This window comes from Suncus etruscus, chromosome 5 (assembly GCF_024139225.1).
Source record: "Suncus etruscus isolate mSunEtr1 chromosome 5, mSunEtr1.pri.cur, whole genome shotgun sequence".
Taxonomy (NCBI): domain Eukaryota; kingdom Metazoa; phylum Chordata; class Mammalia; order Eulipotyphla; family Soricidae; genus Suncus; species Suncus etruscus.
This window is the reverse complement of record NC_064852.1, coordinates 21,812,024-21,836,765: the sequence shown is the minus strand read 5'-3', so window position 1 is coordinate 21,836,765 and position 24,742 is coordinate 21,812,024. Positions and strand designations below refer to the sequence as shown.

General features: G+C 44.6%; 1 protein-coding gene and 1 pseudogene across 1 annotated transcript in view; one reads left to right on the top strand and one right to left on the bottom strand.

Annotated features, from left to right (window-relative positions):
• COL6A3 (collagen type VI alpha 3 chain) overlaps positions 1–24,434 on the bottom strand; it is a 136,177-nt gene extending 111,743 nt beyond the window's left edge. The window contains exon 1 of the mRNA XM_049772836.1: positions 24,314–24,434. Within this exon, the coding sequence (XP_049628793.1) occupies positions 24,314–24,434 (121 nt within the window). The remainder of the gene's footprint in view (positions 1–24,313) is intronic.
• Positions 10,627–10,770, top strand: LOC126010295 (uncharacterized; annotated as a pseudogene).
• Positions 24,435–24,742: the final 308 nt, after the last annotated feature.

Here is a 24,742-nt window from a genome sequence, read left to right as displayed (position 1 = left end):
TCTGGCGCTGGGGGCCCGGAGTCCCTGCACAAACAGCTAGTCACTGAGGAACTCACTTGGCATCTCACTTCCAAGTGATGAAATCCACCTCTAGGGGCAGTCCAGGAATGTCAGCTCTGCTCAAGGGCAGAGGAAGGCCAGCTTGCTATGCAGCAAACCCCTGGTCTGTGCACAGGGAGAAGGAAAGAAGAGGAAGAGAAAGAAGCAGAGGGAGTAAATCAGAGCCCACTTACGTTCCCATGTCAGATCAACACAGTGCAGGCTAGGATCCAGGAAGGGCTCCAAGTCAGGCCTTTGGCACTTGGGATGGATTTTTCCCATAGAAGCTGTGTCCACAGTTTCAAAATCAGTCCTTAGTTCTCTTCTTCCCGGGAATGCAGGCAAGTCCATTACCCTTTCACCCGCCCTTCCCACTCACATCATCTCCAGCACTGTGTCTGTGGGAAACTAAATCCTGATGTCCACAGAGGGAGAAGGGGGGGCCATCTCTCTGGCCAGGAGAGAGCATGGAGATGTTCAGTGAGGGTGAAAGTTCTCCCAGGGGTATAAGCAGGGGTCACTAGGTAGGCAACATTGGCTTTGGTGTGAATTCCAGCACATCCTCATGCTCTAGTAAACTTTCAGGTTCAGTAAATTCACCCCTAAACACTGCTCCCAATAGTGCAGTGAGAGGTTGGAGTGGCAAGAAAAATATGGGGTGCAGGTTATAGGGATCAGGTGCAAGTAAGATTTTTGTCATCCTTGCTGTTACTTTCTGTGTGCAGGAGAGAACTTGATCGTGAAAACCAAGCAACTCAGGGTAAGCAGGGTTTGAGTAATATTCCCATTAAGGGACCAGACCACATATATTTTACCCAATAGAATCCCCAGGCCCAACCAAGCTCATGGATCATTGAATGGATGGATGTAGAGGTGGGTACATGGATGGATGAAAGAATGAATTAATGAAATATATGTGGATGGGTGAATAAATGCTGGGTAGATCAGTAGATTAATGTATGGGTAGAAGTATAAATGCATGGATGGATGGATGGATGGATGGATGGATGGATGGATGGATGGATGGAAGATGTCTGGGTGAAGGAATTTATAGAAATAAAGATGAGTGGAAGAATGATAGCTGGTCAATAAACAGGTAAGTGAATGGATGTATAGTTGAGTGTATAAATGGATGATTAATAGATGAATAAAAAGATGAATAATTGAATGAAAGGAAGGAAGGAGAGGCAAGTAGAAATTTAGACATGTAGATGAGAGCGTGAATAGTGGTGTGGAGGACGAAATGAGCAAATATATAGCTATCTTATATATTCTTATTCTCTCTCTTCTCTCTCTCTCTCAAAACATTTACAGGTGAAGTCTCTGAAAGGTGACTAGTCAGTCCATGAATAAACTCTCAGTGGAATTTAAACCATTAGGGAAAAGCTCCCAGGGTCAGGGTCCTGACTCAAGTGACAGAGCAGGGAAGTGGCATAGAGGGAGATTCCGGTTTGCCCTCATCATCACTCCCCCAAAACAGTGACAGTCAGCAATCATGGGCTCTAATGGAGACCCCACCTCATGGCCAGAGGTCATGTCACTGAAGTCCTGTCTGCCAGCACCCCTCTCACTCCTGCACAGCCTTTGTGGCTAAGACTGGTGGCTGTTCAGAAAACACAGAAGAAAGGGTTTTGAGCAGAACCCCAACCTCCCATCTACCTTCCAGAACCTTCTGTGCCACGGGTTGGCCAGAACAGAGAGAAATTCATTCCTGCCCGGGTGGAGGCTGCCGCTGAGTCTGCCAGGTGGCACCCAGTGAAGTGGGAGAACACACAGTCCCTCCTTGTGGCGGGTGGAGCTGCCCACCATGGCCCGCTGACTCGTAGGCCCTTAACAGGGCACTGCCCAATTTAGGCGCCACCGTGCACTGAGGTGGGGCACCAGGGTGGCTCCAAGAACAACACCGCTCCCTGACCTACAAGTGAGTGTAGAGGGAATGAGATTAACTCACTTACAGGACTGGAAGTGACTCAGCAGCTGGGCTCCCATGAGAGAGGACACAATCGCAAGTAAACCCTCCAAGGCTCGCTCTCTCCCTCCCTCCCTCCCTCCCTCCCTCTCTCTCTCTCTCTCTCTCTCTCTCTCTCTCTCTCTCCTCTTTTTCTTCTTTCTTTTTCCTTTCTTTTGTCCTTATTTCTCTCTGTTTCTGTCTTTCTCTGTACCTTGGTCTCTCTCTGTGTCCATCTGTCTTTCTGTTTGTCTTTCTCTTTGTGTCTTTTTTCTTTCTTTTGTTCTTTCTCTCTGTCTTTCCCTGTGTCTCTGATTTTCTCTGTTTCTCTGTCTCTTTCTCTCTTTCTCTCTCTCCTGAATGCCATGCTCCTGTACATTCTGCTCAAAGTGCTCTGGTGTCCAAGGCAGCTCTCCCAGATTCACATTTACAAGTGTATCAGAGCAGCATCATGATTCCTACCAGTTAGGCACTGAATCACAGGGTCAGGACAACCAGGCCCTTTGAGAGGCACAGTTTGCCCCCAGCCCTTGCCCTCATCCATCTGTCAAGACAGGCTCCTACCTCCTACCTCCCACCATATCCCCTAAGGAACTACTTGCAATCTGGGTCCATCCAGGGTTTCTGAACACAAGCACCAGAAATCGGTTCTAGGAACTACTAGGCAGGGATAAAGTGCTGGGCAGCCCTACGAGGCCCCAGTCATGGCCTCCGTGCCTGAGGTGCCTGTATGAGGTAGCTGTGCTCTCTGAGACATGGTTTGGCCCTGGGAGAGCACAAGGTAGGTGTGAGTTCAGGGGACTCACAGCTCGGGGACACCTCAGTATTCCACAGGGCAAGGAAAGGCACCACTGTTCAGACGCACTTCATTTGAAAAATGTTCTAGCAGTGCCGACCTCTGGTTTTGTGAGTGCTACTGTGAAGGAAAGCCCAACACTGGTCTTCAGAAAGGGCTCATCTCAGATTTTAAGCAAACAGAGGTAGTTGGTGAACTTATACTTCCTAGGGATAGGTGTGGGGTGTTGTGGATGAAAATAGAGCAAATTTTAACAAAATAGTTGTATCTCATTGCTAAGTATCTCCCTCAGACTTCATTGCTCACTGGACACCCACCTCCCACCCTCAATCACCTGCACTCATTACGTGACCTCTTAGACACTGGAACCAAGGACATGTGGACACAGGGACTCAGGGAAAGGCAGGAACACAGGAACATGGGACATGGGGATCCAATGACAGAGTAGGGCAGGTGGAGGTACACTGTCAACTCTGGAACACCTGGTCTGAGGCAGAAGGGCCTGTTCAAATTGGGCCTACAGCTTCTCTGAGGTCCCTGCCTATTCACCTTTATTCATAGCAATAACCACTCTGGCCATTAAAGGACACCCAGGAGAGAGGGAAGGATGGGGAGGGGAAACTTCACCTGAGACCTATCATTCAGGGTCCTGCTGAGCATGTCCCCTAGATGGCTCCAGCAGCCTTCTTACAATCACAAGCTGCTTAGGGGGGCCAAGTTGAAGCTCCCTGAACTGCCATTGAGGAGTAAGAATGACGGGGTGCAGTGCTCAAACCCACCCAGGATCCACATGGAATTGCAAGAAATTACAGAGCCAATGGGGCTTAGAAATCCCAGAGTGGCATTGACTTACTCCAAAGAGTGCTCTCAACACCCAGACGACTCAGCAACAACCTGCTTGCGGGGCAGATCGCTCCACATCTAATGGTGTGCTGTAACTCGAGGATGCTCCACATCAGCCTGACTTCGATGAAAGAAATGCATAGAATCCAGAATCTTTAAATATAGGAGATACCAACAACAGCTAAAGTGTGAAAAAGTTTCACCGGGAACACGGAGAATGACTCAGGTTGGACAGACTGGTATGCCTGGAGCCCAGAGTTGGTCTTATGCCAATAAACTTCTGGGGTGAGGCCTTCTTGTAATCAGGCCAAGGACTTTTTTTTCTGTTAGCCCCATATTTTTCTGGGCCTATGCAAACAACGATGATTGCCACTGTCACACCTTTATAATTGTATTTTTTAACACATCCTTTAAGAAAAAAAGTTTATTAAACTTAAAAACAAATAACTGTAGTAGAATGCTGCCTCGAATACAGGCAGGGGATGGGAAGGAGGAAGGATGGGCATTGGGAAGGGGAAATGTTACTCTGGTAAAGGGGGATGTTCTGTTTGTGACTGTAACCCAACTATAATCATGTTTGTAATCATGGTGCTTAAATAAAAAAAAATTAAACTAAAAAAAAAAAGAATATTTAAAAAGACAATGGGGAAGCCTAAATATCCTTTCTATATTTAATACCTCTATAGTAATACCTCTGAGTCTGCTTATTCCCAAATGTAAGGTAGCCTCTTACATCACTGTATTTTTCTTCAATTACTTTTTAAATTTATTTTTATTTATTTCTTCTATTACATATAAATATTTTTTCTTTTTCTTTACATGGAATCTATCATGCTCAGTGAAATAAGTCAGAGGGAGAGAGAGAGACGCAGAATAGTCTCACTCATCTATGGGTCTTAAGAAAAATAAAAGTCATTTTTGTAACAATCCTCAGAGACAATTAGAGGAGAGCTGGAACACCAGCTCACTCCATGAAGCTCACCACAAGAGTGGTGAGCACAGTTATAGAAATAACTACACTGAGAACTACCATAATCAAGTGAATGAATGAGGGAACTGGAAAGCCTGTCTGGAGTACAGGTGGGGGTGGGGTGGGATGGAGGGAGATTTGGGACTTTGGTGGCGGGAATGTTGCACTGGTGAAGAGGGGTGATCTTTATAGGACTGAAACCTTATCACAATCATTTATGTAATCAAGATATCCAAATAAAGAGAAAAAAAAATAAAAATAAAAAATAAACTACTATCCAATAAATAATAATGTATTACAAAAAAAAAAAAAAAAAGAAATCCCAGAGCAAAGACCCAATCAGGGGTCACAGATACAGAATATCATCACTGACCAGGCTCTCAGACTAACTGAGTGCCATCAGTGACGCAGGGAATCTCGCTGATAAGGATCCCATCACTGACCAAACACCATCACTGACCCGGGAGCCTTGCTTTCAGGAGCAGATGATTGTCAGCTGGGTCCCCCTGAGCCCTTAGCTCCCCTGCTTTCGTCCCCAATTTCCAGCACCCAATACCCCACTCCTACTAGGTCCAATCACCCCTTTCTGCAGAGGATTCCTTGGGAATGCACAGCCAAGCCCAAGGCAACCCTAGATATAGGATCCAGAACGCCCACATCTCTGGCTCTGAGTCCCCACCCCTGCTCTGGCCATTGCCCTGAGTCTGCTTCCCTTGGGCTCCCCTGCCCTGGGGTCCTGAGCACATAGTAGGGTGCCAGAACCCCTGGGGCTGCCACATCTGCCATCCAGATCCAGGTGACCCATGTGGGCTCCATGCTCCCTACTGTGCTCAGACAGCACAGAAAGGAGGGTCCTCCTACCCTGGAGTCTGCGGTTACCCCAGACTCCCTAGTGTGTAGGGGATATGGGGGCAAGAGCCCCAGGCTGTGGGCAAGGTCTTGGTGCAAACTGGGCAGCTTCCAGCAGTGGCAGCTGGGCTGGCTCACTGTGGGTATGCAGGGAAAGGGGGCCGGGCACTTCTCTAGCCTTAGGGAACTTGTACACAAGGTTAAGACATCCCCCAAGGTTCCCACTGCGAATTGGCATCCAGGGAGGCCACAGGCGCTGGGCAGGGGCAAACCCCCATCTTGCACCTAGCAGGGAGGTCCCACACCCCTCCCTAGCCGACCTGATCAGCACAACTGGGGGATCTGTGAAGGCGAGGCAGAGATCGCAGCTCCAGGAGCCGCCCTGGGTGGAGCTCCCAGGGCTCAGGCGGTCCCCGGAGACCAGGAGATCCCGGAGCTTTGCGGGGCACAGGGCCAGAAGTGGGGAAATCCTGTTCCCTGTTGGATCTAGTTGGGGCTGGAGGGAGGAATGGGAGCTGAAACCTGAGCCGAGCAGGCCCCTGGCGCCATCTGTTGGCCGGTCTGGGTTGCTACGCCCAGTGACTTGCAGCAAAGGCAGCAGGCAGGGACCACCAAGAGAAGGGCACCCAGAGGAGCAGAGAGGACATAAAAAGCAACTCATCAGGGTCTCTGGAGAGGAAGGACTGAGTCGGGGGGAGGGGTGAGTGGGCTGGGGGTTCACTCGGGTTGGTCTGGTTGAATGTGAGGGTCACAAGCGAGGTAGAAGCCAAAATCCCCTGATCACCCCAATTTCAGGGACTCTGGACACCGCTGACATCCACCCAGTTTTTGAAGAGGGTCTCCCAGTTATAGAGTGACAGGAGGCAGGTATCAGAGTCCCGAGGAGGTCAGGGGAGGGATGGAGTTGCAGGCCTCAGTTCCTGACCAGCACTCACCCCCACTCTGTTGGGAACAGGGTCCCTGGGAACAAACATACTTCTCATGTGTGAGGCTCCTGCTCATACCATCCCACCCCCACCTTGAACATATTCAAGTTCAGTTATTTTCAGACAGCACCCCGGGCCCCAGAAAGTATAGGGTGAATACACTATCTTCGGGGCTCACAAAGCACATGCAGGACTTATATTCTCCAGGACTCACACATCACTCTAGGCTTTATACACCATTTCAGGACTCACAAACTACCTCCTGGACTGACGCATCATCTCCAGGATCTGCATGACATCTCTGAGGCTCAGGCACCATATCCAGAACTCAGACACCATCTCTGGGACTCTATTACCAGTTCAAGTCTCATACACTAAACCCAGGTTTCACACATCTATGGAACTCACATACCACCTCTGAGACGCAAACACCATCTTAAAGAATGACACACCATCTCTGAGGCTCACGTACTTTCACAACTCAAACACCATTTGTGGAGCTCATACATAATATCTGAGACTCACGCTCTATCTACAGGACACACAAACCAACTACAGAACTCAAACACCATCTATGGGGCTCAGACAATCTCCACGGTTAACACACAGTCTCTGGTTCTCACACATCATCTTGGAGATTTACACACCATCACACATCATCTATGAGACTCATAAGCCATCTCCAGAGCTCACATATCAACTCCAGTTCTCACACTCCATCCCCAGATGACACCATGTGCAGAATTCACCCACAACCACCAGGGCTCACACACCATGTCTGTGATTTACACAACTTCCATGACTCTCAAATAACTTCTGGCACTCACATATCATCTCAATTACTCATACATACATCTCCAGATATCACACACTGACTTCAGAACTCACACACCATCCCCACAACTCACATAACATCTTCAGGACTTACCATGTTCAGGACTCACACACCATTTCTTTTTGTTTTTTCTTCCATAACATTTTTTATTTTATTTTTTTTATTTTTATTTAAACACCTTGATTACATACATGATTGTTATTGGGTTTCAGTCATGTAAAGAACACCACCCATCACTAGTGCAACATTCCCATCACCAATGTCCCAAGTCTCCCTCCTCTCCAGCCGACCCCCGCCTGTACTCTAAACAGGCTCTCCATTTCCCTCATACATTCTCATTATTAGGACAGTTCAAAATGTAGTTATTTCTCTAACTAAACTCATCACTCTTTGTGGTGAGCTTCCTGAGGTGAGCTGGAACTTTCAGCTCTTTTCTCTTTTGTGTCTGAAAATTATTATTGCAAGAATGTCTTTCATTTTTCTTAAAACCCATAGATGAGTGAGACCATTCTGCGTTTTTTTTCTCTCTCTGACTTACTTCACTCAGCATAATAGATTCCGTGTACATCCATGTATAGGAAATTTTCATGACTTCATCTCTCCTGACAGCTGCATAATATTCCATTGTGTATATGTACCACAGTTTCTTTAGCCATTCGTCTGTTGAAGGGCATCTTGGTTGTTTCCAGAGTCTTGCTATGGTAAAGAGTCACACACAATTTCTGGCATTCACATCATCTTCAGGGGTTACAAACACCATCCCTAGGTTTCCACATTATGGTCTGACTTTCTCTGTCATGGCTGAGTACACAGAGTCTCTTGGTGACCCTGTAGCAGAATAGTTTGGCCTTACTGACATGTATAGCTGAAGCAGGTCTTCCAAATACCCCATACTGTGGCAACTGGTGGCCCTAGAGTTTAGTTCTCACAGTGCAGTGGAGAATGTGCCAGCTACATGAATGAACTTGGCATGGGAAGTCTTCTGCAGCTCATCTTGGAGCACAGACTTTGGTTTTGTTTAGTGTTAGAGTAACCTGGTTTTCATTCTATTCAGGATAATTCTTTGCTGGTGCTTGTCACTCATTGTACTGTAAGTATCTTTGGATTGAAGCACCTTTTGGATTGTTCCCTTACTATACCTGTTTTCCACCCTAAGAGATGGTCTTTCACTTCCCAATAAAGACCTTTGGTCTCAGAGAGAAGCTGCTTTCAATTTCTTTTCCACAGCTAGATTATCTGCTGTTATCTTTGCCTGCTGGCAGATGCTTGTGGTGTAAGTTTCTGAATCTGTTTTATCTCCCTAACTGTGTGTGGATTATTTCCTGTGTCAGTGTTGCTTCCAGACCCAGGTCTCATCAATCCCTTGGAATTGGAGCATGAAGCTTCTGCTTCATCGGGTGTCTGAATAGGGACCTCATCTAAGTCTTGTGAGATGTTCCCTGGGATGATCTCATGGAGCGTAAGTGGTTAATTCCACCTTGGATTTTTAATTTAGTTCCTACTTGGTTCAAAGTTATGACAATGATCAATTTAAGAAGGCATGCTTGAAGTATTGTCCACTGTGTCCATTTTGTGTTGAATTTCCTACTACCCGGAGTGAAGGTGGGCTTTGGACCCCTCAGAACTTTAATACTTTTGCTAAGATCTACTTGAGTGCTTCTCAACTTTCACGGTGAAAATGTCGATTTCTTACCAAGCAAAAACTAAGCATAATAGCCTAGATTACTCTGGAAGAATTGTGGCAGGAGTTCTGTTGTCTTATGAGCTGTTGATAGGAGAAGGAGCTTTCTCAGATACACACAAGCAGGCGAATTCACCCTGTGGTGTTTTGAACTCATCAGAGAAATTGCATTGAGAACTTGGGCAAAGATTGATGCAGATGCAGAATTTAAGGGAAATTTTACAAATATCTTTCAGACCACTTTGGAGCCATATGCAGAATTTTTGGGGAAACTGACAGATGCTATATGGAGACAATTAAAAGCAAGAAAATACAGCAGCTCCTGACCAAAAAAAAAATTAGCCCTTGAAATGCCAATTAAAATTTGTCAGGCTGGCCAGAAGGACAGGCTCACAATATGAAGCTCACCACAAAGAGTGCTGAGTGCAGTTAGGGAAATAACTACACTAACAACTCTCATGACAATCTTAGTGAGTGTGAGAAGTAGAATGCCTGTCTCGAATACAGGCAGAGATTGAGAAGGAGGGAGAGGGCATTGGTGGTGGGAATGTTGCACTGGTGAAGAGGGGTGTTCTCTTTATGACTGAAATCCAACTACAATCATGCTTGTAATCATAGTGCTTAAATAAAGATTTTATAAAAAAAATATTTTTGTCAGGCTATTTTTATGCCCCATTAGAGAAAGATAAAATATCATGGGATTTCTACATACTTGTAAGACTACTGGATTATGTGATTTTACTGACCTTTGAACAACCTACCCAGTACAGAGACAAACTTTAAGGAACCAGAATGGATATAATTATTCTGTTAAAGGACACAGTGGACTCTGTCCAAGGAGACCACTTAGACTTTGAGTGTGGCAAAGGATTCCATTGGGCTAGAAATTGTTTCTCATCTTCCTATCATGGAGAAGAGGTCCAAACTCAGCCCCACAAGTTCAGGTCAGATGCTATGGTAAAAAGGGATGTTTATGTGGTGACAGCAGGATTTAACCCTTTCTGCCTCAGCTCACAGATCTGTCCCCTTGAGGTCAATACCTAATTATCCAGTCTTGGAAAACTGGTTCTGGGGCCAATCCCAAGCCTCCCAAAATCAGGGAACCTTTTATTAACAATTTAGCTTTCAGGGTCCCAGAGCGAGAGCACAGCAGTAGGATTTGCATTGCATGTGGCTGACCCTGGACAGACCTGGGTTCAATTCCTGGCATCCCATATGGTCCCCTGAACCTGCCAAATGTGATTTCTGAGTTCAGAACCCCTGAGCATCCTCCAGTGTGACCCAACCCCCCCAATTCAGCTTCCCAGCTCAGCCCAAGAAAATTCAAAAGCAAAAGGTCATTAAAGACAGGTACTTCAGGAAGCTGTACAACAGATATTTCCTGCCCTGAAGAAATCACAATAATACTAGCCTAGTGCCCTTATAAGCTAAGATCTGGTATAAAAGGACCTATTCCTTCAGGAACTGTGGGCTTGATAATGGGGAGAAGCAGTCTGACTATTAAAGGCATTTCTGTTCATCTAGAAAGTATAGATTTTGACCACATTGGAGAAATAATAGTTTTTATTTCCATGTTCACAGTTTGGACTTTTAAAAAGGTAAAACATAGCTCAAATTTTATTACTTCCTTTTATTATGCCTGGAAAATCAGAATGCATCAGATATGCAAATGTATAAATCCTGATGTCTCTACTTATCTCTTAATAGGCTATACTGCTAAGCTTAAAGAAGAAAACCCCATACTTACCTAGCAGGGGAGATATCATGATCACAAAGGTGGTTTCCCCAGGTCGAGGCTCACCCATTGAACTCTGGGGGTGCTGACCCCTGTGATTTCCCCAAATGTGGGAAACTCTATTGCATAATTTGTAGTTGTAAATTTAAAAAAAAAAGAAAAGAAAAAGAAAACCCAGGAATCCCATATGGTCCCCCAAGCCAGGAATGATTTCTGAGAGCATAGCCAGGAGTAACCCCTGAGTGTCACTGGGTGTGGCCAAAAAAAAAAAATAAGGAGTAGGAAGGAGGAGGAGGAGGAAAAAGAAGGAGGAGGAGGAGGAAGGAGAGGAGGAAGGAAAAGGAGGAGGAAGGAGGAGAAGAAAGAAGAAGAGGAAGAAGGAGGAGGAAGAGGAGGAGGAAGGAGAAAGAGGAGGAGGAAGGAGGAGAAGGAAGAAGAAGAGGAAGAAGGAGGAGGAAGGAGGAGAGGAAATAAGAGGAATAAGGAGGAGGAAGAAGAGGAAGAAGAAGGAAGAAGGAAGAAAAGGAGGAGGAAGAGAAGAAGAAGAAGAAGAAGAAGAAGAAGAAGAAGAAGAAGAAGAAGAAGAAGAAGAAGAAGAAGAAGAAGAAGAAGAAGAAGAAGAAGAAGAAGAAGAAGAAGAAGAAGAAGAAGAAGAAATAATCATCCAGCTAATCCTTGAAATTCAGGGCAGGAAATTTGAAGGAATGTTTGATTCTGGAGCTGAAGTTTCTGTAATTTCTTTAAAATACTGGCCCTCCCTTTTTTCCCACCGCTCTTCACTGTGGACTTCCACTCTATTAAACTTGGTTCTTGAGAGACCCTCAGCTTTAGGACACTTCCTGATCCCTGACTTCTGTAAACCATTTCCAGACTCTATAAGACCATGTCACATGTTGAGACTGTGCTCTGTATTTTATCCCCTCCCCCAAGACTATTTCAAAAGACTTTTTATAGGGGATGTGTATATTTTCTTTGTATATTTCTTTTTTTTTTTTTTTGGATTTTGGGCCACACCCGGTAACGCTCAGGAGTTACTCCTGGCTATGCGCTCAGAAGTCGCTCCTGGCTTGGGGGACCATATGGGACACCGGGGGATCGAACCATGGTCCGTCCAAGGCTAGCGCAGGCAAGGCAGGCACCTTACCTCTTTCGCCACCACCCGACCCTGTATATTTCTTTAGATGTATTTTCTTAACAGTTATAATTAATAGTGGATTTCCTTATGCATGGGTAGCTTTCTCCATCCCTTTCTTGGATCTGCTTAGTAGGAAATTCTAGTAGATAAGTTTCTCTTGGGATGTGAATTCAGGTTAGAACTAAGTTATAAGGATGTCTAGTTTGTCATTTTTGCCCCATTTATGCACCAGTAATATCATGTGGCATTGTTTATTTTTGCATAGGCACATTTAAAAGGGGAAATCTATACATATAAATAATTTCTTATCTAATATAGATAGGAACTCATAAATTTTATAGTGCAGGTCACCTTTCACCCTGAACATTAATCACAGTGACTTGACTTAGCCAGCAGTAGATTGGATTTCAACTGTCCAATTCTGAACCTTGGATTCCATCCTTGAAACTGGCACAGTTTTCTGCACCAGCACCAGAAATCAAACTTCCACATGGGGAGACCCTAATGCCACTCTTGCACCAACTTGCTCCAGGGTGGGCTCATAAGACATCCTGCCAACTAGGAAATAATTACAACTTGATTTCAGGGTTGGTTTTTCTGCATCACTACCGAATGGCGAGATGAAATCAAAGACAAGCCATGACACTCCAACTTCAACATAGGATCTGTGCAAAACCTAAGATCTCTAATTACAGAAGCCTGACTGCAACAACCGTGATTAAGGAGAATTTTTCTTGGACTGTGAAAAAAGACTTTAGGGTTGTACAGTTAGTTAGTATGACCAGAGCCTGTAGCTGGTCTTATGACAGGATGCTTTTTTGGGTAGAGACACCTTGTTTTTTAGACCAAGGGTATTTTCTTTATAATTTCCCCCCAATGTTTGCTGTGTCTATGCAAAAAAAAAATCTGCCATCCTTTCTTTTATTTTTTATCTTATAAGGACGGGCTCCTGCCTTTTTTCATAGAATGGTGGGACAAAAATTACTTTGTTTTGTCTCATATTTATGCATTTTCCTATAAAATTGAGAAGAAAAAAAGAGGATGAGGGCCAGGGGTCAAGTAGTCTCAGGGCATTGCTGGAGAAATAAAAGGACAGAACTAAATATCCAAGCCAAAGTAAACAATAGAATCAAGAGACCCAAACTTAACCCAAACAAACCAAAGTTATCTATCTAAACTTAAAATAAGCCTGTAAAAATAGTAGGCCAGGGGACTAAGGGTGGTCGTATAGGATGCATGCTGATAACTTTGGTGGAGGGAGGTCAACAACTGGTGGTGTTAGTGGCCCTAATTCACTGTCACTGTAAGCCTAAGATTCAATTTTGAAGGACTTTGTGATTCACAATTGTTTCAATAAAAAGTAAAATAAAATTAAGTAAAATACTGACCCCATAATTGGGCCTTGCAAGATATACCTTATAGCCTGGAGGAAATAAGTAGTGTTTTGCCTTCAGCATCTGTCCATCAAAGTTCACTATTTTTAAGGTGCATAGAACCAGAAAATCAGCAAGCAGCTTTTTTCCATGTAAGTGGCTCTAATTTCCTTGAAACTCTGGGGGTGTGACTTGTATAGACAGTGGGAGTACCACATCCCTCACCTAATCCCCTCTAAAATCACCATCTCAAATGTTTCTCCATCTTACTCAATACCTCAGCCCAGAAGTTTTGCTTTTTTAATTGGGGGCACTGGGTTACAGAGTCCAGAACCCATTCCAATCGATTGGAAATCAATTGTCCCAATTTAGATTTTCCAGTGGCCCACGAACAACACAAAATTAGAGGTGCTGAAAAACTTAAGTTGGTGAACAACTAAGACTGGGACACATTAAAACCTTTTCTGAATGGAATTCCCCAATCTTTGTTATTCAAAAGAAGTCAAGTAACTGGAGACTCATCTACTTTAAGAGTTGTCAATGCATTCATCATTCCTATGGGGAAATTACAGAATGACTTATCTTTACCAGTAACACTACCAAAAGACTGGCCTTTAATGATAATTGACTTAAAAGACTGGTTTTATAATATTTGCATTTACCTAAAAGACAAAACGTGGTTTGCCTTTTAAGTTCCTCTCTCAACAATAGATCTCCCATGCGGTGGTTTCAATGAATGGTTTTACCTCAGGACATGATGAACTCACCAACAATGTGTTAATATTTTGTTGATGTATTTTTATGCCGACATGCATATATTATCCATTATCCATGTGAATAACACATTGCTTGCCTGCTCTATGACAGAGAATTACAATGTTTGTACGAAAATGTTATTGTTTGCCTGCAGGCTGCTGGCTTAACAATAGTCGCAGGGGAAAAAAAACAGATTTTTGCCTCTATTTCAATATCTGGGCTTCATATTGAAGCATACTTCAGTGTATCTCCAGAAAATCTCTACTTATCTGAGGACTCTTAATGATTTTCAAAAACTCTTGAGATTCCAAACTCTGAACTCAACAATCTATTCAGCACCCTTAAAAGAAATTCAGACAATTAGCCCAGATGTTTAACTCAAAAAGCCCAAAAAGAACTACGATATTTTCCAGGGTATAAGATGACTTTTGAAACGAAAAAAAGTTAACCGAAAATCAGGGGTCATCTTATATGCCTAGTATATCCGCTAAATGAAAATCATCTGGATATGGCCATGAAATGAATTTTCCAACTCGATCCTGCACCAATCACTGCAAGGTTGCTCAGACCACCTCTCAAACTCAGCCAATCAAGCCAATCCAAGGCTTTTTATGCATGCAAATTATACAACGTTCTGTACCTAAATCTACACAGTAAAAAGCCTGCTCAGATTGGCCAGAGTCAGAGAGGAAGTCTAGTACAATATAACCTTTGAACCTTTGCTTGTTGTGATTGGCTCACTGTGGTACAAACAGTTTCAGCACAGGAACGTTCTGTCTTATACAGCCAATATAGGACTAAACCTATGTTTTAACTGTAAGATTAGGGGGTTGTCTTATACACCCGGTCGTCTTATATGCGGGAAAATACGGTAGATTTCTACACAGACCAGATCCAAATGTCTTATTTTTCCAGGCTCATGCCTGGAAATAAAGTGTGACTATTGATTTTTGCAACTCCCTTATCTCCAACAGGAGTAATTGCTCAGTTATCAGGACTATTATAATGAGTTTATTTACAAAACAATCTGCACTATTGTGCCTTCTGAACACTGCTCTTATCAAAGCACAGCTCAGAGTAGCTTCTCTTTGTTGTTTGTTTTTGTTTTGTTTTGTTTTGTCTTTGGACTTTTGAGCCACAACCAGCAGCTCTCAGAGATTACTCCTGATTGAGTTTAGAAATAGCTCCTGGCAGGCTCAGGGGACCATCTGGAATACCAGAGATCGTACCCTCACCCATTCTGGGTTGATCTGTGCAAGGCAAACACCCTACCTCTGTGCTAACACTGGCCCCAGCAGTTTTTTTTTTTTTTATTAAGATTTGATCCTGAAATAATAGTCCTGCCCATTCCAAGTGAGGAAGTTGAATGCAAATTACCTCTCAGTGAACCCTTTCAAAGAGTCTTATCAGATTTTTCAGATGTATACTTTCATTATCCTGCTGGAAAGGCCTGGGTTTTGTTGTTTTGTTTTGTTTTCAGAAGGACACATTTTGTAATTTCTTCAATTATCTGTCCCTACTCTTTACATGACACCCTTCTGTTTTACATTGACAGGTAAGGACAGTATCACTGGTCCTTCACTGACCACAACAGTGTCCACAAATTACAAGTGGACAACTTGTAATTCCATTCAACAATTGGAACTTGGTATTTTAAACTACTTACTATCACATGTTTCAGAGCCATGCAAGGTAATAAGCAACTCAGCTTAAGTGGTAGGTTTGTTGCCAGGCATAGTAACTGCCTCTTTAAATGTTCATAACCAGGTTGTTCAATATTTGCTTCATCAATTACAAGTCCTTCAACGAAAGTATTCTGAGCCAATCTTCACTCACATAAAAGCCCATCCTGATGGCTCAAGGAAATAAAACGGTTGATAAATATTAGTCATGTCAATATTTAAATCACTTGTAGAAGAATGGAGAAGCTTCCAGGTCTTTAGGGCTGCGAGCTGCAGATCCCCAGGACTGTCAGGGCCCAGTGTTGCAAGGCTGGAAGGAGCCCATGGGGCCTAGCTTCCAAATGGGGCCTCGAGCCCACCCAGGGATGCCAGCATGTAGCAACCACCCTTTTATAATTGAGAGAGTGAAAAGAGAAGAAACTAAGTACACATTTAATTTCCCTGGTGTCTGAGGCCTGCTACTGCTGCCAGGGATTTTAGAGAGAGGAAGAGAGAAAGCGATGGAAATTCACCAGCCAGAAGGCCAGGATTCTAAAAAGGAAAGAAAAGTGAATAGATACAGAGTAGGCAGCATTTCTCCAATGCTTTCTGCAAGCCAGCAGGCACTACTCTGATCACTATTATGGGGTTCCCCCTCAACAATCCCAGTTTCTCTTTTTATAGTATAAAAAGAGTTAGGGTTAGGGTTAGTAGCATAAGGAGGCATGTCCAGGTTCAACAGTCATTACAGTAGGGGTATCCAAGGGGCATGTCCAAGCCTAACTACCATAGAAGAATATGCAACACTCTATACAAACACCTCCCTTAATTGTGAACCATCATTATTCCATGTCACCAAAAATCTCGGATATTTGAGATTTTTATGCATTTATCTTTGCCTTTGACATCTACAAATGTCACACATTGCAGGATTGCCTTAAGTTATTTTTCAAAGAAGAACTGAGAGACAATAATAGGGTTTATTATAGTCACTACCACACACAGCAGGACAGAAATTTGGAAATTGCCACCTGTGCTTCCAATATATCTGAGGTGCTTTTTTCTATGACAGCAAGCTGATGAAAATAAACTACAGACCTATGTGGACTTTCCTTTAGAAAAGATTTGACTTGCCACAATATGCTATGGATTCTAAGAACAACCCTGAAGAATACAACGTATTCTCTGTTTCAAACCATTATGGTGAAATGAAAAAGGGTCATTGTACAGCCTATTGTAAAAATGCAGCAAGACAACATTGGTTTAAATTTGATGAGCAAGAAATTTTAGAAATCTCCAACTTATCTGAAATCTTCAGCAGCTTGTAATCTTTTTATAATTCAGAAACCTGCAGCTATAAATATAGCTGTTTAGATTATGCAGGTGTTCAACTGACTGATTTTTTTATCTTTATAACTGACTGATTTTTATAGATGTCTATACTAATATTCTAATGCATTCATCAGCAGATACAGCTGCAGAATGTTTGGGAGCCATGCACTCCCACTACAGTGCTCACTACAAGAATGTTTTAGTGTTTTAATTTCAATAAGATTATGTTTATAAAGACCTTTTAATGTTTTTGATCATAGTAGACCCTGGAGATATAGGTAGGATGCCCGAGTTTGGCATTATAGTACAATATTTCCATTAGACTTCTTTTTTTTTTTAATTTTTATTGTGACCAAAGTGCATCACAAATCTTTCACAGAATTTTTTATGGTACATTGTGACAATGAATGAGGCGCATTCCCACCACCAGTGTTGTCCTCCCTCCACCCTTTTCCCAGCATGTATCCCATATCACCCTCCTTTACCTTCCAGAATACTAGTGTATCTGGTCTCCACTTTACAACTTGTTGTAGATTGGGTATCTATTCTGTTGTCATTGGAGGGAAAAAAGGATAAGAAAAAGGGAAGAAAAAATGTGGTAGCAACTACCAAAAAAAGAAAGAGAAAAAATAAAAAAAAGAAAGAAAGAGGGAAGAAAAACAATTGCACCCAGCAAAGAAAAAAAAAATCTCCAAATAGTAACCATAAAGTGAAAAAGAAAGAAAAAAGTGGAAAGGAAATAAAGTCAAAAACTAACAAATCTTATCAAAACAAAAAAAAAGAAGGGGATGCTGGAGTGGCAGGGTTTGGCATTCCCCCACTTTTTTTTTTTTTTTTTTTTTTTTTGCATAGGCTCAGTAAGCATTGGGGAAGAAAGGGAATTCCCAAGGCCTAAGAGATTCAGGGTTTCTCCATCCTTGAAGCATACCATCATGAGATCAACCACTGGCTCCATATATACTCATTACCCCATCCCAAGGGCTTTTTTGTGGTCCATTAGACTTCTAATACAGTTCTCATTATACTGTCTTAACAAATATTCTAAATTATTCATTTCCATTTGATTATGTCTGTTTATATGATCTTATGTTTTTCACCACAAATATCCTTGGAAAAGACATCTATAGTCCATAAACTCTTGCTACAGTGCTCAATTATTGAATGCTTTTGCAATTTATTTTCAATTAAAGCTAGTTTAGTATTATATCACAATGCCCTTGTTTTTAGTTTGCTTTCATGAAAGAAACTTGGATAATCTAGTTCTGTAATATGATACTTCATGGTGAAAAATCCTTTTACAGTGATCATTACCACATTACTTAGTATCCTAGATTTGAAAATTATGATTGTTTTGAGAATGTTATATGCACATTCTAGCCCATGAAGCCTTATTTAGCAAAGTTTACCCTCATTAATGATGATTTTCCTAGGAATTGGAAAACTTTCCATCTGACCTGCTGGTTTTATATTTTTAAGCACTTTGACCCATTCTGCCTGCCATATTTTTCAACTATAACCTATACATTGATTTTATTTCTGTGTGTGTGTGTGTGTTTGGCCACCTCTATATCTATTTATTATCTACCTGTATTGTATATATTATATCTGTCTATGTTTTATATAGCCCTTCCTCTTTTCCCATCTCCTACTTACCACTTTACAAATCCTTTTTTATCCCTTCACTTTCTCATCCCTAATCTGTTATTTCTCCCTACTTAATCCATTTTACCTTAGTTAATAACTCCTCAGAAACCAGAACATTCTCCCTATTCCCAGCCCACCTCCTGCCTCGGCACTGGGAAGAAGATGCTGCCACTGCTGCTGCTGCTGATTTGCTCCCCGCAGTCCCCTTTCTCCAACCTTCCTTCACCTTGGACTGTTGCTTGCTACCAGATTCGGTTTTTTGAGATATCCTTGGCTTGAGGACATTTTCTGAACTGTTACTGCCATGAGCTGTTTTTCAGACTCCACAGAACATATCGTCCACTGAAGCTGTGCTCGAAATTTTATTTCCTCCCTCAAATGGTTTCAAAAGCTTTAAAGGGGATATGTATATTTTCTTTGTACATTTCTTTTGGTGTATTTCCTTAATAGGTATAATTCTTATTGTGTATTTCCTTTGTAGATGTAATTTTTCTAATTCTCATTTTAAATTTGTTTAGTAGGAAATTCTAGTAGACAAGTATCTCTCTTTCTTTTTTCTTGTTTTTTTGGGGGGCCACACCAGGTGATGCTCAGGGGTTACTCCTGACTTTGCACTCAGAAATTACTCCTCGGGGCCGGGCGGTGGCGCTCGAGGTAAGGTGCCTGCCTTACCTGCGCTAGCCTAGGAAGGACCGCGGTTCGATCCCCCGGCGTCCCATATGGTCCCCCAAGCCAGGAGCGACTTCTGAGCACATAGCCAGGAGTAACCCCTGAGCGTCACCGGGTGTGGCCCAAAAACCAAAAAAAAAAAAAAAAAAAAAAAAAGAAATTACTCCTGGTTTGGGGGGCCACATAGGTCACTGGGGGATCAAACTAAGGATTGTCCTGGCTAGCACGTGCAAGACAGATGCCTTAGTACTTGCACCACTGCTCTGGCTCCCAGATAAGTATCTCTTGAGTTTTGTGTTTCTGATAGAACTGGGTCTTAGGGATTGTTTAGTTTGTTATTATTTCTCCCATAAGCACCAATAATATCCTGTAGCATTGTTTTTGTTTTGTTTTGTTTGCATAGGCACAATAAAATGGGGAAATCTTAGGTATGAAGAGAAGTTCCTATCTAATAAGGATGGGAACCACATTTTTTTCTGTTGCAGCGGGGTCATTCACCCTGAACATTTTTCTTACTGACTTGACTCAGTCTTCAGTCATTCGGACTTCAGATGATCACCCCTGATTCTTAGGTCCCATCTTTGGAACCGGCACAGTTTATGCACCCACACCATGATTTGACCTTCTACCAGGATAGGCCTTAGAACTGCCTTGGCACTGACTTGATCCAGGGTGGGCTCATATGCCACCTTGATGACAACTTGAAAACAACAACTTGCTTTTGGGGTGGGTTTCACTGCCTTGTCACCTAATGATAAGATGATACCAGGAAACACTTCATGATACCCTGCCTTTGACATAGATCTGTGCAAAAACCAATATCTCTAATTACTAAAGCCTTACTGTGATGACTGTGTTTGAGGAGAACCTTTCCTGGAACCATGAAAAAAAATTTTGTGTTAAACAAATTAGTATGCCTGGAGTCTGGAGCAGATATTATCACGGGTCTTATGGGTAAGGATACCCTATTTTTAAACCAAAGGTTTTTTTCTTCCTATTTTCCTCCAACCTTTGTTGCACTTATGCAAAATATTTCCAACCATTTTTTTATCTTTTAGATAGGAGCCCCCATCTTTTTTAATAGAACCTTGGGACATGAATTGCTTTATTCTACCTCATTTTTCTGCATTTTTCTATAAAATTAATAAAGGGAAGATGTTGGAATAACCGGGTTTTCATTCTTTCAGGATAATTCTTCTTTGCTGATGCTTGTCGCTCATTGGACAGCAAGTACCTTTGGATTAAAGCACCTTTTGGATTGACCCCTTATCATACCTATTCTCCACCCTAGGGGGTGGTCTTTCACTTCTTAATAAAGATCTTGGGTCTCAGGGAGAAACTACTTTCAGTTTCTTTTCCACAGTTTTATTGTCTGATGGGATCTTTGCCTGCTGGCAGACAGCTTGTGGTGAAAGTTCCAGAACCTGTTTTATCTCCCTAGCCATGTGTGGATTATTTCCTATGTCAATGTTACTTCTAGACCCACATCTCCCTAATCCCTTGGGATTGGGGGCACGAGGTTTCCACTTCAATTTAGTGATGGGGAGGAACTGGGGTGAGTTTGGGGTGCCTTCTCTACTTCAAGTCCTGGTCTTTGAGAAGCTGTAACCTTGAGGGGAGCTCTGAGCTCCAAGCTTCTCACGCTTAGAAGGCAGGGTAGGAAGCCCCTCTGCTCCCATCTGTCAGGACTCAGGATAATGGGTCTGAAGGGAATTGGAGACTGGGCACTCAGTCCCCCCTTGAATTAATCCCCACACTCTGGAGCTGGGGGCTTTGGGCTCTTTTCTTTCTTCTCTTCTTTGGTTTAGGGCCATACCCAGCAGTGCTAAAGCTTTAGGGGGACCATAGGGTGTGCTGGTAATCTAACCTGACTTAGCATCATTAAAAGCCACAGGGCTCAAAGTACTCTCTCTGGCACTGGGCTGCTTTCTGATTCTGGTTCCTCCTCCCTCTTCAGATCCCAAGGGCTCAGCCTTATGCAAGGGGCAGAGTGGAACCAGGCACTCAAGGCCCTGCACCTAGCCACCACTGTCAGCAAAGGCCCTTGAAGGAATCCCCCTAGGGGGCCTTGTCTGAGCTCCCCCAGGATCTCCCAGGAAGGCTAGGGGAAGGAGCCAGAGGCCACCAAACCTCCAGCCAAGAACAGCACCACCCGCCCCTCCCCTGTGTTTTTCTCTGATGAGGCCAGCAGGGGCGGGGTTGGGCCGGCCTGGCCACAGGACCCGGACCTGGGTGCCTGGTGCCAGCGCTCTGCTTCCTGCTAACTAGCCTAAGATCTGCAGAGCCTTTGCCGGAGACCCCAGGAAAGGACTCGGTGAGTGCAGGGGAATGGGGATGGGTAACGGGGGAACCCCCTAAAGGGCACTCACTCTCCATCCATGAGACAGGGCACAGAGCATGCTGAAATCCCCAGCTGCCTGGCTGGTGAAGGGGTGATCTTGCATAGTCCCTGAACCTCAAAGCCAAGCCCCTGAGATCAGGTCCCCTGATCAGACTGGCCTGGTTCCTGAGACCTATCTGCAGTCACTCTGGATCTCACCCTAAATTCCTACTGTGTTTCTGTGAAGGAGTGCAGTGGAAGAACTATGAGGAGATTTTGGTGCTAAGTTGTGAGCAGGAGTGGGACCTTGTGAGGGAAGTGGGGACCTCAGGGCCAGGAGCCCCCTAAAACAAAGCCCACCCCCCACTTAGCTGCATGGTGTTCCTCCCATTTCCTGCATTCCTGACATTGGGAGCCACCATTCTGGCTGTGCTTGGGCATCCCAACTTTTGAACCTAGCATCTATTTTATCTTTCTGGAGATGGTGATTTTGTTGTGAGGGGAACAGCTGCTATTGCTCTAGAGCCTGGATAGGCCAGTCCAGGGGTCCAGGGGTGTGAACAGCGGCCGCAACCTCTTGGGGCCACTGGCTCACCTCTGCACACTGTGGCCACTCCCCTAGCTGCTGAAACTATAGTCTGAACACCGTAATTCCATGGTCACTGCCTAGTTCCAGGCTGTAAGTGTCTCAAATCCAGGGTGACTGTGGGGAGACACAGGTTGTTGGTAGGGTGAAAAGTACCCAGAGCCCTTCTGTTAGCGACAAACACGTTACTATGCTGGTTATTGTGGAGACACTGGGCACCAGGCCCTCCACTGGGTCAGTACTCTCCTGACCACCTAGTCTCTTCAACCACCCTGCTTTTCTCCCAGGCATCATGAAAAGGAGGACAGAAAGGCACAGATAGCCAGAGGCAGGGCACTGTCCCCTGCTAAGGACATAGAAGGTGGACAGAGCCCCGTAGAATCCATGACTCTGGAAAGAATAGAGTCTGGGGGTCTTTTGGGGTGGGTGGAGCATTCTGCAGCTTGACTTGAGGTCTGAACTCTTACCGACTATTTAAAGCTTCTGCTGAGTCCAGCTTGTGTGGAATGAACCATTTCATCTGTCACTCACAGGTACAGGCCCCACCCACAGGAACCACAAAGGGTTAATGCAGAGGGGCCTTCCTGGATTGGAAGGGAGGGGTGCAAATTAGTCAGCAAGAATCACCACCCTGCCCCTGTCTTGTGAGCCCAAACTCAGAGTTCCTGCTGAGTTAAGCCCAGGTTTCCTAGAACTGGAATCAGGAACCAGGGACCCATGTTTGCCAGGCTTCTGCTCACAGGAGCCCTTGTTGCAGGCAGGGTGCCGTGGGACTAGGGGACCTGCGAAGCAACAAGTGGTTTCTGTAGAAAGAAGAGGAGTCCCCAGATTTCTCTCCATTACTCAGTGTCTGAACTCTGTCCTCATTTAACAGCATGAAATGGGGAGGGTCTATGCCATGAACCTACCCTCAAGTCCTAGTCCAAGACTCTACCCCCTAGTCCTACTTGATCTCTTCACAGCACCCCCTTCTCCTTGCCTTGCAGAGCCTTAAGCTGAGACACACACGCCCTCCCCCACAGGAGCAAACTGAAAGCGGTCAGGAACCTCGTGATGAGCACGTTATCTACACAAACTAGCACAGAAACGGGGCGAGGGAGGGCTGAAGGGGCCTGCCCTTCCCTCACCAGTCTCTGGAGGTCCCCCAGACTTGAGTTGCACCCTCAGGGGTGCTCTTAGACTGCTGTCCAGAAGAACGCTGAGTGGAGAAGCCCTAGCACTGTGAGAGTCTCCAGGAAACCAGCTGTGAGCTGGGGATTGTGGGAGAAGGGGTCCAGCATTGGGGGCTCTGGCCCTCAGAGATTGCACCTCACACCTAATCAGTGTCTCTGCCCGAGCAAGCCAGAGAGCTACAAGCCACACCCCCAAATGATCAGGGACTCTGGCTTATGCCTTTACTAGGCTGTTCAGTGTAGATGATCCACAGATGTGCATCTCACTGCTTCCTTCACCCCTAAAGATCCTGCCTGATCACACATGTAGTCTCTGTTCTGGATCATTGCTAGCCGGGGAAGCCCTTCTTTTGGGCACTGATGAACCCCATATCCCCTGGGCTCTTTTGAAAACAAACTGAGTGTGAACTTGGCAGCTGTTTCCAAAGTTGGCTGGGAGGCCACGTGGTTCAAATCCACCTTCTTTCAGGATCATGTACCTTCCCTGCACTCTTCAGACTGTGCTGGGAGCCCCACACTCCTTGCCTTGTCCTGATTACACCCCCATTTCCAATCACCCACTAGGACCATCATCAAAGAGAAGAAACAGGTTTTTGAGAAGAGGGCTAGGATCCCAGGACCTTTATGGGACATGGCCCCTTCCTCTCATGCCCTCCCCTGCTACCCCTCCTCCCTGGCATGGTCACCACTGGTCACTTCTGAGATAGGACAGCAGGACAGGTCAGGCATGGCATGGCTCCCCCTCTTTACTTTGTTTTCCCTCCCAGCCTGCAAGCTCAGTTTGGGGACTGAGACAGAGACTGAGACTGACTGTGGGGCCAGTCTGAGAGGCACTGAGCGCTCAGCTGATGGTCATGCTACCCTGTCTGTCTAGACCAGGCTTTCGATAAAGCCAGCTCATTGGTCAAGACCCTCACTCTCCAGAGAGTGAAATCAAAGATGAATGAGTCCCAGTGGGCCCCTCCATCAACAGAAGACCCATTTTAGAAATAGCAGTAACTGCCCTCTAGGAAGACACGGGCTGAACAAAACCACATACCCACGTGTGCCCAGCCCAGGGACGAGTTCCTGCAGCACAGGAGCATCACAACATTGACTGGGCAGCTGCCACAAGCTAGGGAGTTGGAGCAGGATGACAGCAGGTGCCAGATACAAATGGGCCATGGCCACTCAGAGCTGGATGAGGACTGGGCAGCCCTGGGGAGAGAAAAACAGGACCTATATCTGTTTCCCTATCTCTCTGTCTCTTAGGAGTCTGTCTGTTCCCCTGAGGTCTATCTGTCTGTCTATATGGTGTCTGACATCTATGCCTCTGAGGACTGTCTATATGTCTCCTGGGTTCTTACTGTTTGTCCCCTTGGGACTATCCATCTGTCTCCTTGGAGACTGTCTGTCTGTTCCCCTGGGGCTTGTCATTCTGTCCCCCTGGGCATGGTCACCCTAGGATGCCATCTTCCCTCAGGGACAGTGGC